The following is a 21,284-nucleotide window of genomic DNA, read 5'->3' as shown; positions in this document are numbered from 1 at the left end:
TAATTTTCTTCTTTCTTCCTCGATAATCAATAATGTTTATTTGTCTGTTTTTTGTTTTAATTTTAGGTCTGAAGTACCTTCACTCAGCCAGAATTCTGCATAGAGATATCAAGCCAGGGAATCTTTTAGTAAACAGCAATTGCGTTTTAAAAGTAAATATATCCTTCTGTAAAAAATAACGTACCACCTTTGCCGACTTTTCTTCTTTTTTATCTTTATCGCGTATTTATATACGAATGTGTGCACAGATCTGTGATTTTGGATTGGCCCGCGTGGAAGAGCCCGACCAGAACAAGCACATGACTCAGGAAGTGGTGACGCAGTATTATCGTGCCCCGGAAATTTTGATGGGTGCACGACACTACACCGCAGCCGTCGATGTTTGGAGCGTCGGTTGCATTTTCGGCGAGCTTCTTCGTCGACGAATTCTCTTTCAAGCTCAGAGTCCTGTGCAACAGGTAATGGAAAAGATTTGTCCATTATTGAAAAATGACGAAAGGAAAAAGAAAAAGAGAAACTGGCGTGTCACCGGAGTCGTAAATGTAACGATTTTTCTGTCCATCTTTCTCTCTTAGTTGGAATTGATCACAGAACTGCTAGGCACCCCAACCCTCGAGGACATGAGGTACGCTTGCGAGGGTGCAAGGACTCACATGCTGAGGCGTGCACCGAAACCACCCTCGTTGACGGCTCTCTATACCCTCAGCAGCCAGGCGACGCACGAGGCCGTCCATTTGCTCTGCCAGATGCTAGTCTTCGATCCTGTAAGTCTTCTCTCCCTGCTGCGTGCGTCTCGATGTATGTTACTTACCGAGAACGCCAGGGGTTATTTTCTCTTAGGGATGGGAGCTCTGGATTACATCGGTTCTCCTTCTCTCCTCTTTTAGCACAGTCCTCGTTTCATTTCGATTCTTCCATAACGGCAACGATCAATTTTCTTCTTTCGACTAAAAGAACTGCACGAACAACCAACATTCATGAGACAAATGTGTTTGGTATTTTTTCCCAAGGAATATCGTTTCCTCGTTTTCTCTTTCAACGGATTTAACGATCAAATGCATATTTCTTTACAACGAATGGATGATCGGTGCTTTAGATCGGTTTTACGCGTGTTCAAGGGGGGCACATAGAAGGGGGAGTTACGGTATAATAGTAAACGTGCTATAATGGAAGTGCTGGTAGAGAGGAGAGAGAGAAAGAGAGAGGGAGAAAAGAAAAGAAAAAAAATTATAAAGGCTCTTACGAGCCATATGCGTGACAGCATGTTGTAGGATGATAGTAACAACGGGCTTGATAAACAACCTTATGGGAGTTTCTCGTTGAGAACGTGCTGTTTAAAAGGCATATCATTCGAGGCTACGCAACCAACATTTTAAACAATATTTATTCAATGCTTCGTCGATTATTGTTCGCAGAAGAAAACATTAGATTTCGCTAATGCGCGTATACTTCGGAACGTCAAACTGTTTTGCATAAAGATATTCCAAATGAAATATCGTATTAACCAAAAAGATGTAAAACTACTACAACCGATGTTACTAAAGTTGGCATCACTGGCAAGAGCATGATTATCGACGCGTCTGATACATACTTAAAGCACTCTCTCGGTGTTCCCACAGGACAAGAGGATCACCGTGGTGGATGCCCTTGCGCATCCTTATCTGGACGAGGGAAGACTTAGATATCACTCGTGCATGTGCACGTGTTGCTACACAACGAGTGCTGGGATGAGACAGTACACTGGGGATTTCGAGCCAGCTACGACTCATTCTTTCGACGATCTCTGGGAGCGGAAATTGACGAGCGTGCAGCAGGTGAAAGGTAAGACAAAAAGAGTAGAGAAAAAATTCGAAAAATTCGAAATATCGATTATAAGATGAAAGTTATCAAAGTTAAATGAGAGCGAATAAGAATTTCTTGGCAGCTGTGTATAACTTTTACTAACGCCAATAACGCCAAATGATTTTTATATTTGTTTTCTCTGTTACAGAGGAAATGCACAAATTTATAGCGGAGCAGCTGAACACATCGCGCGTGCCGCTCTGCATAAATCCGCAGTCCGCGGCATTCAAGAGCTTCGCAAGGTAAGCCGTAGGTGGCGGATCTTCAACGTCGCCCAGGCACAGACCCACAGATCGATCATCTTCCCACGATCGTTTACGAAATAGTCAGAAAAAAATTATACAGAAAAAAAAACAGAAAACAAATAACCGATCAACAACCGACTAACAAACCAACCAACCTACTAACCAATCAACCACCAACCAGATAAAACCTAAAAACCAACTAAATCGATCCTTCGAGTAATAGATCGACTAAAAAAAAGAACAGTATGAAAAAGTTTCCTCGAACAACCCCACAACCCCATCCTTCCCTCCCTCCCCCATCAGCAAGCAGCAACAGCAGCATCGGGAAACACCAGCCTTCTCCTCATCGAGTCATCGACGATCTTTTTGTCTTTCTCTCTATCATTCTCTCTCTAGTTCGTTTTCCTTTTCCTTTTTCTTCTTCTTCTTCTTATTCATCATAGATTGTCTCTTTCATGATAAAACTCCCCGTCCCTTTAAACTTTTGCTTCCCTTTTCTCTATCCTTCTTCTTCTCTTCCAATAACTTTAATTGAAAAAAAGAAAGAAAGATAAAAATAAAAAACTAGAGTTAGATTCTATCGATACGTAGAGGTGCACACAGTGTTTTCAAAAAAAAAAAAAATATAAAAGCTCAAACTACCAATGGATCAAGCCGAGAATCAATACAATTAAATAATACTAATAATTATTATAGAACACGATGATATGATTGAACAAAAAAAAACTTAAAAAAGAAGTCGAGGATATGAGAAATGACGGATTAAAAATTTGACGAATAAAAAAATACGAAAAAGACACTCGGATGTTTAAAAGAAAAAACTTGAAGGATAACAAAAAAAAAAAGATCAAAAAAGGCAAAAAAGGAAGCAAAAGCTGTGAGAGTTTACGAAGGACGATGGGGGAGGGTCGAGACAGAAGGATCGTGGCAACGGACTCGAAACGAGCCAGGAAAAAGATCCTTTGTCTTGACGACTCATCCTTTATACCCTCTCTGTCTCACTCTTTTCCCCACCCTTTATTCTTCTTCATTTTATTTATTTATTTATTTATTTATTTGTTTTCTGTATATATTTCTCTCTTTCTCTCTTTTTCTCTTCTTTCTTTTCTTTCCTCGCTTCCTCTCTTTCTCTCTCTCTTTCTCTCTTTCTTTCTTTCTTTCTTTCTTTCTTTCTTTCTTCTTCTTTTACACTTTTTCACTATTTTCTCGTACTTCTTTGTTTATTTAACTATTTTCACTTTGTTTTTCGTGACGTTAGAGATTAACATAAGCAAATATTATATAAAAAAAATATATATATATATATATATAAATATCAGAATTAAAAAGAATAGAAAAAACAAAATGAAAATTAAGAAAGAGCAAAGAACGCTCCCCTTTAAAAATTCGTAGATACCGCAATATCCAATCATCGACAAAAGAGTAAGGACGAGAGTGTAACGCGTCGTCTGTCACATCTTTTGCCCAAATATTCATTTTAAAAAGCAAACAAAAGTGTAAGAAAAAAAGAAATAAAAGAAAAGACTAAGATAAAAAAAATACTAGAGTCCCATCCACCGTCGCTGTGTGCGATCTCTCGAAAAAAAAGTCACATACAAATATATAAATACGTAGTTGTACCCTTAAAATATTTTACAAAAAGAAAGTAGAAGTTAATTAAGAGTAGAGAAAAAAATAAACGTAGAGAACATAACTCAGCCCTCCACAACAACAACAAAATTAAATTCACGAACATTCACACACGCATTTATACAAACACGATTACTCAAACCCAAAGACAACCACCCCTTTTTCAACCCCTTTATCATATTATCTTCTTCTTCTTTTAATTGCAAAAAATACAATAAAATAAATTTAAAAAAAATAATCCTACTAACAAAAACAAACAAAATTATAAGAAAAAAAAACAAATATGCTGATGAAGTATATAATGTTTCTCGTCTTGCTTTACTGCCGTCAAGTTAGAGCAAGCTGATCGCCGATCCAGCGTCCTGCGCCGCGTATACGTACACATAACTACTACTACTACTACTACTACTACTACCACTACTATCGAATCAGCTATCTACCACTGTCGACTACTATTGTCTACTACCGCTATCATCTACCACTACTAGTACTACCACCCACCATATTACTATACTATTACTGTACTGCTACTGCTACTGCTACTGCAACTGCAACTACTACTACTACTACTACTACTACTACTACTTAACTATTACTACTACTGCTACTGTTACTGTTACTGCTACTGCTACTGCTACTGCTACTATACTATTACTATTACCATTACTGCTACTTCTACTATAACTACCTACTACAACAACTACTACTACTACCAATCGTGTTACGTCTCCTCCTGAACGAACCGAAAGAACAGAGAGTCAGCAATAAGTCGTCTCAACCTCGCTCGCAGAGGTACTATACAAACAAATCTTTATTCTTTTTTTTTTATCTACATTTTCACTTTTTCCTTTTTATCTATCTATCTTTCTATATATCTTTCTATCTTTGTCTTTTGTTCTTTCTACTCTGTATAAAAGGAAAGGGTTAAGAGTTTCCTGTTTTATTACCTTACAAACTTTCGTTTCCATTCTCTTCTATCTAACTATCTTTCTATCTACCTATATATTTTTCTTTGTCTATTCGTTTAGTTTGATTTGTATATTTTTCTTCTCTCCTAATGTTCTTTTATGTTTCTTTCTTTTCTACTTTCTTATACTTTGTTACTTTTTTTTTTAATACTTACGTGCCTCGTATCGTAATTATACCATACTCGCTTCTTCTTACATTCAGTTAGACGCTCTTGTATGACTGTTGTGTCGGATTATTGAAACACATAGCTTGCTCTGTCTCCTTTTAGTCTCTCGTGAGAGTTCGCTGGCGGCGAATCGATAGCGAGTCTGAGGGTAACGCTCGAAAAGAGGGGCTGGGGGTTTGGATGGATGAGGAAAGGGGGAGAAGAAAATGGTTAGACCGAACAAAAAATATATCTGGGGTGGCGGATATATTTGAGACGAAGGATAAAATTGGAAAAATCCAAAATAAGATATCCAATATTGTAACGACCGATAAACGCATTCTTTCTCCATCTACGCATATTATCTATTTTATCTTCAATATAGATATCGCCAATGTGAAAGTATTTCAAATTTAGAGTAGGCTTTTATTTTTCCCCTTGTAAAATTTATAGTTGAAAAACTTGGTGATTCCTTTGAAATTCTTGTCGAGTAAACGCGAAAGAAATTTAATGCTTCGTAATATACATAGAGAAGATCTTCCAGCACTCATCCGTTTCTCTAAAGCCTAAATGCGAAAAGGAGAGGAAAGGAGAGAAATGACAACGACGACGACGACGACGACGACGACGATGACGATGACGACGACGACGACGACGTCGACGAGGAAGAGGAAAAAGAAGAAGAAGAAGATAAAGAAGCCGCGAATCTTCTCTTCGTACACGTCGGAATTCAACTCGTCGTCGTTTCGTATTTCTCATAGCCCGACTCGAGAAAGAGAAGAGATAACCGCGAGCGTGCTAATTAGCGTTAGTTGCGCGGTACACGTAATTAGTAAAATCTTAAACGGCTAGAGAGGGTGCTCTCTACCGGGTAACGCCTCGACCTTTCCATTTCGCGTTATCGCGATAATGCGTGCCTTTGCTAACTTTCATTCCTCTTTTTCTTTTTCTTTTTCTTTTATTTTGTTTTTTTTTCTTTTTCCAGAAAAAAGACATCGCTTCGAGATGAAATAACTTTCAAGAGTGCTAATCGTATTTGCCTTATTAATCAGACCGTATTGAATACAATTATTTCATATTTCTTTTTTCTTTTTTTTAAATGGAGAAAGAAGTTCAACGATATAATTATTTATCTACGAATATTATTATTCATCCATGATAATAATAAATCCTAGGACTCGCTTGAATTCGTCGGATGACTCACTTGTAAATATCGGAGATGTGCCTGAATCGGAGAGTTTCGTTGATTGAGTGTAAGAAGGCCTGATCCACCATGCAGCCTTCAGTTCAAAAAGAGATGACAAATTATCGATAAAAAGAAAAAAAGAACCAAAGAGTATACCAAAATCGCGATCGTGATAAAGAGAGCAACGCGGTGGACGAAAAGAAATAAAATCAAATCAAAAGAAAAAAACCACCAAGAACAGAGAAAATTAGACAAAAATGACATCCGAAATTTTCAAGTCCCTTTTATCTTATTGTCCGTGATATTTTGAGTAGATAAAAAGCACTATCCTCAAATCCTCAAAACTTTCATTCCTTTTACCTTCAACTCCATCCCTGCGTCTTTTGATGATATTATCCACGATTACCGACTGATCGTACGATTATCGTCATCATAAACGTTGTTATTCTATCCTCCTAACGAACAAAATATTCTAATCGCCAAATATTTTTGCTCATAACGATTTTAGATTCCCAATTAAAAAATAATCCCTTTGCATATTTCATTTCCCTGCACTAATTAGTTCCCGATCTTGAATCTTTGTAATCCTGTAATCCTGTAATCCTTTTTTTTTTCGTTTCTTCAATATTTCGTTTAATCACATCCAACCACAATTTTCATAAATCCTATGGACGATAAAAAAAAAGAAAATTTCCAGTAAAATTTTTTGATCGGATGGGAATTTTGTTGAAGGCAATTTTTCACGTGTGTTTGATGATTTCTGGAGTTTGCTTTGCCAAAAATCACCCCTTCTCTATTTCTTTTTTTTACAATTAAAATATAAATAAATCCTCCGTTTTAGATTCCACAAAATAATTGATCGAGAGAAATTCCTCTAACTTGAGTAAAGTCAAGTTCCCCTACTCTTTCTCTCTCTCTCTCTCTTTCTCTATCTCTATCTCTATCTATATATCTATCTCTTTCTCTATCTCTATCTCTATCTCTCTCTGTCTTTCTGTTTCTCACTTTATCTTTTTCTCATTCTAACTTTATCTATCTTTCTATCTCTCTCTATCTCTTTCGCTTACGTTATTTATAAGAGTAATTATCACGTCGCGAGATAATAGATTTTTTTCTACTTTTTCATAGCGCAAGAGTTAAAAGTGAAGAAAAAAATGGAAAAGAGAAAGAAGCGAGGATAAAAAGGAGGAGAAATTAAAAAAGAAGATGGAAGAGAAGTGAACACTTTCTGGTGGTGGGGTGGGACGGCAAGAATAAAAAGTAAAGTAAAAAGATAAAAAATATACATACATCCATATAGATAGATATATATATATATTAAAAAAAAAAAAAAGAAAAAGGAAAAAGGAAAAAAGAAAAAGAAAGAGAAAAAAAATAAAAAAAAGGAGATATCAGTCCATTTTCAAGCTATCCTTTGTTTACGCGCTATTTTCATGCCACGCTTTTTTAAATCCTCTCCTACTATTTCCTCCTCTTTTTCTTTCTCTTTCTCTTTCTCTCTCCTTCTCCGTCCGTTCCTTCTTTTCTCTTTTTTTTTTACTCCGCTAAGGAGAACTTGGCAAAGCAAAGTCCACAGGAGAGCCACCGCGCTTGTGGCCGTTTTTTGCGTGGAAAAAATAAAAAAAAAAGATAAAAAATATGCCGAGGGAAGGAAGGAGAAGGGTAGTAAAAGAAAAAAGTAATATCGATTAAAACAAAAAAATTAGAAAAGTCTAAAGATAAAGATTACAAATATAAGGACAAGGAGAAACGAGATGTGAGGAGGAAAATTGGTGTAAGAAACGATAAAAAAAAGTAGCTCGAAGGTAGAGGGAAAATATGCAAGAACTGAAAGACTTAGGAAAAAAAGGAAAATATTAAAAATGAAAAAAGATAGGAATAAAGTTTATCGATTTTTCTATGATTTTTAATTTTTTTGTTTGTTTTTTAAAGAAATAAAATCAAAGTGTTTCTAAAAAGAATAAAAAATATGAAAGAGCTTTTACGCCCCCTTCGGCTGTCACGCATGCTGACAGCTGCATGGAAATCAGATGAGCGTTGTTTCTGTTGTTTTTCTTACGATAAGCATCCCCTTCTATATATAATATATATATATATAAACGCACGTTTTCGTAAAGTATTTAATTAATCAAACGAATCTAAGTCCTTAGGACGATATTTTAATAGCGATACTCGAAAATTCGAAGAGTTGAAACGAGACGAGGAAGAAAATTCCAGTAGATGTGTGTAGTACAATGAGTTTATATTTATTTATTTATTTGTTTGTTCACTTTTTTACGTATTTTGCTACTTTTTCTTTTTCTTTTATATTCGTAGAGTTCATCGAAACAACTCTTCGAATTTAGACTTTGTCACGAGTACGTAGTGTGTATCCATTTATAAAATAAATTCATTTTTTAATGATTTTATAGTACTGCAATTATTATAAATTTAGTGTTTGGGAAACGTGCTGCTGATACTCGTCGACAAATTCGAGTTAAATGCAAAAAAACTGACAAAATGTATGTTCTTAAAAGAAAAAAAGATAATAATAATTAGTAATAAACGAATCATAGATTTTGTCGGTTAAACGATCAAATCTTTGAATCATTGTTCTACATGATAACGTTCCTATTAAAAAAAATATTCAAAGATTTGACAGTAGAATAACTTACTAGCTAGGAAAGAAGATGAAAATTATTCGACGAATATGCATGCATATCAACGCAAGATATTCGTATATATAATATAATAATATTTAAATATAAAATTAATAAGTAGTAAGTATTCGTCGAATAATTTCCTCGAAACCTCATCCTCCTTGCAATTTCCTGAAATATATATGACCTTGTTGCTAACTTAACAACCCTTAACCCTTTTGTGAGTCCTATTTTTTGTTGTTCTTTTTTTTTCTTTTTTAATATTTATATATATATTTTGTTTCCTATTTAAAAAGACAGTCATTTTAAAATATTGTTTTAATACGACTTGCAGCTCGACGGTGGCCCATCCTTCGGAACTGCCACCCTCTCCTCACCAATGGGAATAAATCTTCTCCGTGGAATAAGAAAGACATACAAAATAAGAAAAACACTAACAAAGAATAAATGAAAACTAGAAAGAAAGAAAGAAATAGAGAGAAAAAGACACGTAACTCACAAGAATGGACCGTGTTTCCCCGGGTATATTCCTCAGACGTATTCTCGTTTTTACGTCGTCGTTTGGACGATCTTTTCGAGAAAAGAGAAGTAGAGAAGAAGAAGAAGAAGAAGAAATAGCAGAAGAAGAAAGAGAAGGAGGAGAAATACTCTTATCCGGGAAGACAAAACGATGGAAGAAGGAAGAAACGGAGAAGATGATAGAAAATAAAGATAAAGATAGTAAAAAAGAGAGAGAGAGAGAGAGAGAGAGAAAGAAAAAGATAGAAAGCAAAGAAAAGCCAAGAGAGACAATAGACTGCCGAGTACACTGTAGTTTCAATTTTCGACTAGCCGATATATACATACAACACATAAAAAAAACATACACCCTTCTACACGCAAACTTACACGCGCATATATACATATACACGAGAAGAATACACATGTACGTATAAATATAAATATAGATACATAGATATATATATTATTATAAATATTGTACACAAGCGCGAGAGAGGGGGAGAGAGAGAGAGAGAGAGAGTGTGTGTGTGTAAGTCTTTAGATAAAGGAAAGGGGGAAAGGAACGGGGTGGAGAGGGAGGGAAGGGCGAGGGCAGACGCATCGCGAAAATAACGCGATGAGAAAGAGGAGCCTAGTACATTGAGATAGAAAAATGAGATATTTGTCAAACGTTAGAGATGATTCCGAGACGTTAATGAGAGGCTCGTGTAAAAAAATAACGATCACGAAAACTATACTAAAGACGATAAAAAACAAAAAAAAAGACCAACCGATAAGAATGATTTTTTAATGTCGTTTCATAGATACGATAATCCAGTCTCTTTTGATCTTCTACTTTTTCTCTGGATCATCCCTGATTAGAAATTAAAACTCGAATTTAACTTGTCCACGATGGCTTTTAGCACGTGCATGGTTGTTCCATTGGCCGCCTTGTACCACCATTAGTGGTACAAACATTCTAGTTTAAATCATATAATTGAAAGTACAAGAATTTGTGCTGGCCGATGGTGAAACATTCAAAATAAGGTACTGTTGTGGACCTGTTAAATGCGCGTATATGTAAACTTGATTAAATATGTAAATTTGATTACATTAACGTATGTAATCAAATATATATGGCATATTAATTAATTGTATCAATGAATATTTATTAATAAGACGCGCGGTACGTATTTTCTCGAGATTAAATCGATCCGCTTTAATCGTGAGTTTTTACGATTATCTAACGTGTTTTATGTAACGTGTTCCGAATGATCGATAGATCGGTTTGTCTTTTTTGAAATAAAGAGAGAAACATTACGCATGGTTTCAATGAAAGAAGATTTTTCAGTCCCATGTGTTTTATGCATACACGCATACAAACAAATTTGAAATGTGTATACATAAACATATGTCGAATCGATATGAAGAATCGATTTAGCAAGACCATTTGTGGTTAGAATAAAATATTTTCCATATGATATCGAAAGACATGATTTTCATTGTTATGGGAAATATGAAGACCGTTGAGAAAGTTGCGTTGATTTTTGAAAGAGCGCGAGAAAGAGTTTCCAAGAAAAAGGCTATGAAAATAGAAAAAAAAAGAGACTGGAACTCGTAAAAGAAGACACTTTGAAGATATAAATAAAACTATTAATCTCACGAATATTACATTTCGTGGTAGTCGAATCGTCATGAACGATTAGAGGGAAGAGGATCGATTTTTAAGCCGACTAGCCAATTCGAATTTTTTCAATTGAATCGCATTGTAGATCGTAAGCTTGTCGGCGATAGAAAACTAAAATAAAATAAAATAAAATAAAGTAAAATAACTAAAAACGTACAATTATTGTATCGGAGAATGAATAGAAGAGCCTCTTTTCATTCTCGTCGTCGTTTAGAAAAAATAATCGTAGCCGAAGCAGCAGCAGCAGCAGCAGCAGCATGTTCCAAGATATTTCGATTTTGAAAAAAGGAAAAACATCTAATCTTGCTCTAATCTTGTATCGTAAAATCATTTAGAAAGATTTTGATGTTACTCGACAAAATTTGTTGCCGATGATGTGTGTTAATAAAAGTTCATCGAAATTGTTTAAACGAACATGGCGAAATTATGTATAATATTATAGCGTCGATCGATCTAATCATAATTAGTTTTAAGTATTATATTCTTATCGCGAATACGATCGATCGACGTACGAAAAATAATATATATATATATATACGTAAACTTCACAAAATTATGAAAGATTCCTATTTAATCATCGAGTTTAATCGACGTTCATCTTGATCCATGCGAACTCGTTGCTCTGGCAAAATTTCATCGATTTTTCGGCTTTGTTTTCTTTTCTAAATCTTTGATTGGTTCTTTTTTCCTATTTCGTAAGGAAAAATGCAAATAATTTGTTAACCGACATTAGATCGTGGACAATTGTCGCTTCTAAATAAAATTAACAAAAGAAGAAATCAAAGTCTAGACGAAAAAAAAATGAGGAAACAAAGAAACGATTGTTAAATCGATAAATAGATGGTAATAGATGGTTTAGTAATTTGTTTTTTTTTCTTATTCGGACAATTAGAAAAAAATACACAAACTAAAGATCGATTTAGAAAGAGAACAACGATCGGACGCGTGTGTGTGTGGATCACGATTAAAATAAATGATACATTGTATATTCCATTTAAAATACACTGCCCGAGATGAATTGTACGAGCGAAGATTTGATTTAAAAAATGGTTGAATAAATGGTTAGAAAAAGAAAGAGAAAGAGAATAGAAACAAAGAAAAAAGAAAAAAGTTACTATAGTAAATAATAGTGGCTTTTTTTATTATTATTCTCCATTGTACATGCACGCGATCGAAGGATTATAATATATTAGAATCTTAGATCCGTGAGAAAAGAAAAAAAAAAGAAACGAGCCAGACTTATGATGGTTTAGTGCATAATAGTAAAGAAAAAAACGATTAGTCTATTGGTATGGAAAGAACGAACGAATGAATGAATAAATGAATGAATGAATTAATTAATTAATTAAAAATCACATAAATTATTAATTCATTCATTTGCTAATAATAACAATATATAATTATAATAATAACGATAATTATACGTTCTGAGTGTGATTTTAGATTTTAAGTAAGTCTAGATGAAGGAATTCGTAGTTTCACAGGGAATATATTCTTAAGGAAGGAAAAAAAAAGAAAAAAAAAATACAGAAAGAAAGAAAGATAAAACTAGAAATGGAACTTTAGATAAACGTACATATTTGTATTTAGAAGAACATGTAGTAAGTGCTGTAATTGTGTCGCTCGTGTTGACTTACTTTTTTTTTTCCACATATATATCGTATATATTATAATTATATTTTTTCTTCTTTTTTTGTTTTTCGTTTCTCCTTTCATTGCTTTTATTTTTCTTGATTTCTTTAAGTGGACAAGGATCACATGTGTTCTCTTTTTTACGCTAGTAAACTCAAATTGAGTTTTAATATGATTAAAATGAGGAAGAATGATAAGGTCGAGAGGGTGGGAGGTAGGCTGGGAGAGAAAGTGAATGTATATGTTAGGATTAGAATGAATGAGCACGTGTGTGATAGAAAGAAAGAGAGAAAGAAATAACGATAGTCGTAATTAAGTAATTTATCTATCTTTAAGTATTTTTAAACGATGTTCCCGTATTCGCAAGAGGGAAAGGAATGCACGTGACCACTTTTATTTTGTTATTGCGTTAACGAACCTTACGAATAAGGAGGAAACAACAAAAATTTCATTTTGGTAGGAGAATAAGGATAAAAAAAAGAAAAAATCATTGTACAGTTAATTGGTCGCGTGTATCTTGAAAGAATAATTATTAATGATAATGATAATAATAATAATAATAATAATAATAATAATAATAATAATAATAATAATAATAAAAAGAAGAAGAAGAAAATAAAAATAATAAAATTCGAGCGTATAGAACAGAGAAAAATAATGAAATGATGTTTCATTAATTCTAATTATTATTAATAATCGTAATTATTTACCGCGAGCGAATTGTTTACCTGCTAATTATCATGTAATCGATGAATCCAATTTTTTTCTCCGTATTTCTCACGATCAGCGACGAATTTTTTTTCTTATAATTAAAAATTATTAAAGAACGAAAGAAAGAAAAGGAAAGAAAACCAGAAAAAATACTAAACAGTGAACCCACTCGTTTGGAGATAATTCACATGTATGTACACACACATACAGATAAACATTTACACAAAGCACAGACCTCATTTGTATATAAATTCATCTTAATCATCGTGTATATAAATTTACCTGATATCCCCATTTCTAGATAAATGATAATCCATTGTTGTTTAAAGACAAAATAAAAGAAACACACACACACGCATACACGCACGTTGTGCTACTATTTCGAGAACATTAGAATTAACATCGTTTCTAATGAATATTTTTTATTAAATTAATATTATCCAATCATTATTTAGATCTATACTTAATTATTATTATTATATTTTTATCAAAGTTCATAATCATTTATGATTTATAATAACAATTCTCTTATGATTGCTTGCTCATTGTCGTAGTTTAGGTCATTGCAATAATTTCGATTTAATCATGGAATTTTTGAAGTTCACTTTTTGTGCATTTACTTAGAAACGATGAAAATTCATTGATCGATTTATGCAAACATTTTTTTTTTTTATCCTAAAGTAGCCACCAGGAAACTTCTTCGTCCAATAGGAAGACGTTCAATTAAACGTGTTAATTATAGAACGATTCACTTAAGCCATTGATTTTGAAAGTGAAACAAACTATTTCAACGATCGATAGGACTTGGATGTGCTTAGATCCATGAGAACGTACAAAAGGAGTGATCTTCGTATAGATCATTTGATTGATCTATGAATTACTCAAAGTACGACATTCCATTTATTTTTTCTATACACTTTTTTTATTACCTATCTTTTTTCCTCCATCTATAGCTCCCCAAAAAAATTCTCACTTCTTAAATCGTCTTTTTTAAATATAAAGATTTTAATCGATCTATCGAGGATTAATTTCGTTCGTTCGTTTTCTGGATCATCGTCCACTTATTATCTAATCGGTCGTAATATATTTGCAGTTCGATAAATAAAATATTTTAGAATCTACGAGTAAAAAATAATCTTCTTCCCATCATTAAAACTCAACGACGTTGCATTAGCTTTTAGTTTCATTTTTTTTATTTCTTTTTCACTTAAAGAAAAAGTGAATGTAAATAAATGCGTTCTGTTAATTGAACGGCAAAAAAAAAGTAAAATTCATTTTAAAGGCATTGCGTGGGAGTAGGTAGATTTGTCCAAAGTTTCGTCACTTTGACACTTTATTGCTATTGCAATTGTATTAACTAACGATAAGTCCAGAATGAAGTAATTACTTTTGAAAAATATATCGTAAAGAGAGAAATGAAAGTTATGCAAAGTACTGGTGCGTTCGTCTAAATAAATATGATGAGAAAAAAAGAAATAAAAAAAGAGAAAGAGAGAAAGAATGAACGAGTGTAATTAATGTTTCCTATTAAACAATTTAGATGACGATGAATATACTTAAAGACGCTAATTAAAAAAATAAAATAAATAAAATGCAAATACAATTTGGCCAATTTGTAGTTGATAGGTCGGGGCATTTAACACTGCACCACTATACAGAAAAAAAACAAGCCAAAACGAAAGAAGGAAAGAGAAAAATAGAAAGAATATTTGTTTCTTTGGTATGTGCTCTCGTACTAAACTTAATAAATTGATGTATATGTAAACCGATGAGCATTCGATGACGCAAATAAGAAAAAAATGAAAAAAAACACAAGGATAGGCACGTTCGTGTCGGTCGTCGTTTTCTTTTTTATTTTTTTTTTTCTCATGTCGAATCTAAAATTTAAATGAATATAAATTATGATCATTATACATGTATATCTATATGTATATGAAAAAAAAAAATAAGAAATAAAAGATATAATAAAACGTACATTGCAATAAAAAGAAAAAAAGCAAGTACCAAGGATTTAATTACAGGATAAATCCTATTGCATTAAATAAAAAAAGAACTCTTTGACATTTGATAAAATTAGAATGATAAATAATAATGACGATGAGAATAGAAGTGGCCAGTCGTTAAGGAACCATATTGACCTGTTTTTAGGAACTAAGAGGCCTTAATTAATTGTTTTAATGATAAATAATTGCATCGCTATGATCTTCAAAGATAGCGTATACAATATTTCAACTCAGACGTACAAGTGTAGTAGTACTAATGCACACAATTTAATATTACGAAAAGAAAAAGAAAAAAAAATATAATACACACACACAAACACACAGATAGACAAACACATAGATTTACACGCGTTTATTACGCAAACTCGCGAATATCGATAACTTTCTTGTTCGATTTTTATGATCATCTTCATTTTTTTTTATATATATATAAATTATATTACAATTCTTGATGATAATAAAAATGAAATTAAATGAACACGTAAACGATCCGATGAAAATCGAACGAGAGATGACGAATATCTTCCTGTATAGTCACGTTTTCTCGGGTAAAATCGTTTTTCTTCGTTTATTCGTAAAGATCAAAGAGCCTCGAAATAAAATAGAAATCTAAATGTTAAAACATTCGCGGTGGTTGTCTATGCGATCTAGAAATTCTACTATGGTGAATCAGAATCGTGTACCAACACACATATCGTTCTTATTAAATTATTCTTCCCATAATAGAGAGACAGACATTTTTCACCTAAGCACTGCCATAATCTCGGCGTTGTCAAGCAAATGATTAAATAACGCGTCGCAAATTTTAATCCTATCGCTTTTTCAAAACAGAACGACTGTTGTTTCAAAATCAAATTAATGTTTTTGCGTGAAATTTCTAACGAGAAAGAGAAAAATTTGATGAATTGGTCGAATGAAATCGCGTAAAAAAAAATAAGAAAGAGAACGAATAAAAAAAATTGCAACGGTGTTTTTTTAGGGCAGGGGGACATGTTTTCTGTCGAGAAAAAGAAAGAAACACTTTGTAAATGCACACCAAGCCTGTAAATATTAGCGATTATGACTTTGAGAAATTCGTGTACCTTGAAAGTAGCCCGAAGCCTTTCCACGTTTTATCGTTAATAATAATAATTATAATAAATAGCGTTATTTCGATTATTATTATCTCTAATAAAAAATATAAGAGAGGAATTAGGAAAAGTAAAGAAATAGGAAGAAAGAAAGAAAGAAAGAAAGAAAGAGAGAAAACGACGAGACGATCGTTTTGTGTAAATAAATAGATTAGAAGGTTTTAAGATTCGATTTACGTAAGATGTACGTAGATAAATATTATAAAAATACACCAAGGAGAACAAAAAGCTGGATAATCGTAATTAGAATAGTTGTAAATTATCTTCACGAATGAAGCAAAGAAAAAAGAGAAGGAAAAAAAAGAAAAGAAAGAAAAGAAAAATGGATGAAGAAATGTACTAGAACTGTGTTCTAAAGAATGTACTGAACTAGAAGCAAAGTACTTCTATAAAATACAAAAAAATCTTAATTATTTTCACTTCACTTCGCTGCTTCCAATTTTTGGAATACGTGCTGTAGACGTAAAGAATTTGATTGATCGATTATTGCCCTGTTTAGAATTAATCTCGGCGATCGAACGTTTCGAGTAGTTTCAAAATAAACAAAAATATTAATGTTAGTAGAAATAAATAAGAAGAAAGAAAAGATATGTAGGTTAATTCTTATTCGTTTGAAACAACTAAAGAAAGAAATGGCAAAAAAATATTTCGCGTATACCAGGAGAGACATTTTTCTAAATAAACGGTACAAATGCAGTTCGATCGTCGATTTTTTTAAAATATTCTGCGTGTCTGTAAATAAACTTCAATTACTCTTACTAATCGTGTAAAATTGATGTCATGGGAAATAAAATAAAAACAAGAATTCGAACGAATTTGAACAACCAAAAAATTTGATAGATCAATGATCGACGAAAATAATTGTTCCTTTTGTTTTTTTTAATCTTCAACTTAATAAATAATTACAAAAATGAAGAACAAGTAAAAAAAAAAAAAATAAAAATAAGACAAAGAACAGAATGAAAAAAGAACTATATCTTTAACGTCTCATATCCCTTCTAACTTCTGTTGTGTCAATCGATAATTAAAAAATGACCGTAGAGTTTTGCCCGATTAGTCGATATAAATAATATGTGTGTGTATATATATATAAATAAATGAATTTAATTGCTAACATCGCCTAGAGAACAAACAATAAATGAAATTAAAAAATAATAAAATCATGTCGTTCTCCAAATGGCCGAATTATCACAAAACTCGTTTGTTTATTTCGCACTTAAAAAAAAATACGCAATCGTACACATTCCTATACAGGATATTATAAATAATCGACGAATTAAATACATAAATCAATAGAAAAATAAAAAAGAAAGAAATGTTTCTAATATTGTCACCTAAATTAATTTTACATTTTTACATATTCGATTAGATATCCTGTAAATAAGAAACACACACACATAAATGTATATTAAATTTAAAAAATACTTTTCTTCCCTCTCTTCGCGACTACGAGGAACATCCTTGGCATGAAGTTATCGACGAGACTTAAGCTTTTCGTAGATTATTAAGATATATATATGTATGCATAAAAAGTAACAAATGTAGGAAGTGGTAATTTTTGTATTCTCGAGAGTAACGTAAAATATTTGTGCGTGTATTTTTCCCTTTTAATCCTCGTCGAGCAAACGAGGCCAAGGAAGTTCGATAGTCCTTTTTCGATATATCGTAGAGAACACGTGATAATATTTAAGGCCATTTGTAATTCCTTGTATGTTTTTTTCGTTCCTTTCCACATTTATTTCTTTTTTCAATTAACTTTAATTATAATTTTATTTTACTTTCTAATTATTACTATTATTAATAATTATTAATTCTGCCGAAGGGGTAACGGTGACAGTGTATTCATTGTAAATAAAAAAAGAACTGTAAAATAATGTAACGTCGATGCCTACGAATTTCATCTACTATTATTATTACTATACTATTACTATTACTATTTACTACTACGTCGAAAAAAGAAAGAATCGTCTTTTTGCTAAAGACAAATTAAAAAACATGTACGTCATAAATTTACACTTACATTCATACACAAATACATACATACGTACGTGCATACATGCATATATATACTACACTATTATTAATGATATTAATAATAATGACAAAACCTCTCTCTATAAATGCAGTTTATTCTATCTGTATTCGTCGGCTCTCGATTGAACGTCAGATTTTGTATTAATCCATTTTGCTCTACGTATGGCATTTTAGAATGTGAGAGAGGTCCCATTTCAAGACATTCTGGAGACACTTTTCAAACCATTGATCGATGCCTAATTTCATGATCAATAAATAAATCATGTTTCTGAGTCCTTGAAAAACTTAATTATTTGTAAAAAATATCTAAATTCATCTAATTTGTTCATAAAACTAGAAAGTCTCACAAATTGAACTTGTTCAATGTCTTAAAAAAAGAAAAAATAAAGAAAAAAATTACAACAAATTCATAAACGAAGTGAATAAAATAAAAATCGAACCAAAATCATATTAGTCGTTCCAGTTTATCACGATGGGAATCTCTCGAAACTTAGAATTCAATCGTGTCTTTCACAATTAAGTAGACCTCGTGGCATCGATTCGAGTTAATCGATATTACGTCTTGTAGAAAAGCGTCTGCATCGAAAATAATCGATCTATAGTTTTCCATGTAGATGCTTTTAAATCTGTCTCATACATGCGTACAACACAGCAACAACAACTAACACACAAGTAAAATTGAACGTATGTGTGTACGTAGAAGTGGACGTTGAAAATCGATACGCGAATTCGATTAATCGATGGTAAAACTTCGTTTTAATTAAGATTTCTCTCTCGTGCACATGTAGTAGGTGTATTTATAAGTTCGGCGTTCAAAAATCAATTTTGATAAATTAAGATCATTTGTTTTAAGATAAAAAAATAAAAATAAAAATCAAATCAGATTAGAATGTTAAGTAAGTTCATTCAGGTACTTAAAAAAACCTTGAGTAAGCATGAATTGGTAAATTAATTAATTCGATGAACGTTTGAATATGCGGATTAATAATTTCTAAAAAACTAAAATCTAAATCTAAAAAACGTGTATCGAAAAACATAAATGTATGTAAATGTTTTCCATTGTGAATAATATTATTACACGTCGATGTTTCTATGATAAGAAGATTAATCCTCTACAATGCAATATTTTACAGTGTCTACTAAAAGAAAAATTAAAAATAATTAGAAAGTTTTAATAATACAGAAAACATAAGAAACTTACAATATTGTGCGGGATTTTAAAAAGTTTCATGGTGTTATAGAAAGTTAAAAATATAAAAAAGAGATCGATGTGAATTCACATTGTTACTATGATTATTATTATTACTATTATTATCATTATTATTATTATTAATTACGAGTAAGAGAAAAAGGATCGATATTTTATCAGAATTGATGGTTTACGACCGACGCAAGCTAGCTGTAAATCCTCGTTGAAAAATGATACTCTCTTTAACGAATTGAAAAAAATTCACGTGAAAGCCATGTTAGTGGCCATTGAAAAAAAAAACACGGCATGATTTATCATCATAGAGCAGATCTATCAACAATCTTTTTCAATTTTTTGTTTCTTTTATTCACGACGATCGAAATTATAATTGATTATTCAATCTTTTTCGATAATCAAATCTTCCAGTGAATTTCTAATCAAAATATGTGATCGAAAGCATGATAATGAACTGAACAAAATAAATAAAAAATAAAATACAACAACGAGAATTACAATCAACAAGATATAAAAAAAAAGAAAATAATACGAATGTAAAAGAGAATTACTAAATGGTCTGATCACTAATCACCGAGAGCACTTGAAGACTGGCAATCAAAACTACCGTAAGCAGATTAAAACAAACAAAAAAATTACATCAAATAAAAGTAAAAATAAAAAATAAACACGCAGATTTATTCCAATGTTCGAGGGGTGGGTTGACAAGTTTACTCGACGAAAAGTAATCTTTTATTTCTTTTTTAAAACAAATGTGAGTTTGACCGAAGAAAATAAAAAATTTGTTTCTATGTTAGGCTACAAATCTTTTCAACCCGCCCATGTATTTAGTATGTTCGCTCTGGTGTCCCTGTTGATACGAACGCGTCACTCTTTCAGAATAATAATTATTATTCACAAAATCGTTCGATATATCTATATATATATATATATATATATATATACATATATTGTGTATATATTTAAAAAAAATCATAAGAACGATCGCGTGTGTGTATATATACTACATGAAAGAAATGAAACACTTTTTCCTTAACCCTTTCGTTCACACGTTACAACCCTTATATGGGTCACTAGTAACGGAAAGGTTAAACCCCTCTCCATCACCCTAATCCTCTCTTATCAATCCAGTTTGCTATTTAAAAAAGGGGAATTTCTACTGCTCGGAGATGATAGAGATAATAATTTTGTAGACATAGTGTACAGAGTAAATAAATATAAAAAAAAAATTAATTAAATAAATGAAGAAATAAATAAAATTGTTCTCCGCGCTTGAACAATTTTGACCGATCAAAAATTATGTGGAAAATAAGGAAAAAAGAAAAAAAAAGAAGAAAAATTAAGTATCATAACTCGAAGCCTTTTTCTTCTTGGGTGACGAATCGATCGTATCGATCAGGGATAATCGACGAAAACAATAAAACAACTCTCTACGGCTCTCCTTCGAAAATTAATTAATTAATTAATTAATAATAATAATAATGATCATTATATAATGATAATGATAATGGCGATAAAGATGATAATGAAGAATGACAGAAAAAAAGAAAGAACAGAAAATGATATAAAAATACACACAGAAATGAACAAAAACTTACATACATAGATACCGAACAGTTTAAGGATAAAGTGGGCGTTTAATGTAACATTTAGCAAGTAGATATATAGGTAGGTACCTGCATTTCATTAAATTTAAATATGCTTGAATAGCTCCTCAATAAATCGTTATACATGTTTTGATAAAAAAC

At 31.9% G+C, this 21,284-nt stretch overlaps 1 protein-coding gene across 3 annotated transcripts in view; it reads left to right on the top strand.

The window, feature by feature from the left end:
• The window catches only part of LOC122525645 (serine/threonine-protein kinase NLK), a 71,062-nt gene extending 59,169 nt beyond the window's left edge, over positions 1–11,893 (top strand). Inside the window, exons 5-11 of one of the 3 annotated variants that reach the window (XR_006305849.1) lie at positions 67–152; positions 249–458; positions 576–764; positions 1,620–1,821; positions 1,991–2,084; positions 7,145–7,276; positions 8,990–9,109. Coding sequence is in view for 2 of the 3 variants with exons in the window: in XM_043648562.1 (XP_043504497.1) it covers positions 67–152; positions 249–458; positions 576–764; positions 1,620–1,821; positions 1,991–2,084; positions 8,990–9,044 (836 nt within the window). In the remaining variant the exon portion in view is untranslated. Of the gene's footprint in view, positions 1–66; positions 153–248; positions 459–575; positions 765–1,619; positions 1,822–1,990; positions 2,085–4,048; positions 4,215–7,144; positions 7,277–8,989 lie in introns of those variants that run through there. The other 2 variants (XM_043648562.1, XM_043648563.1) reach the window with 2 other exon arrangements.
• Positions 11,894–21,284: the final 9,391 nt, after the last annotated feature.

Source organism: Polistes fuscatus, unplaced genomic scaffold, assembly GCF_010416935.1.
Source record: "Polistes fuscatus isolate 324 unplaced genomic scaffold, CU_Pfus_HIC Scaffold9, whole genome shotgun sequence".
In the NCBI taxonomy this organism is placed as follows: domain Eukaryota; kingdom Metazoa; phylum Arthropoda; class Insecta; order Hymenoptera; family Vespidae; genus Polistes; species Polistes fuscatus.
The sequence above is the reverse complement of the archived record's forward strand: the minus strand, read 5'-3'. Positions and strand labels throughout refer to the sequence as shown.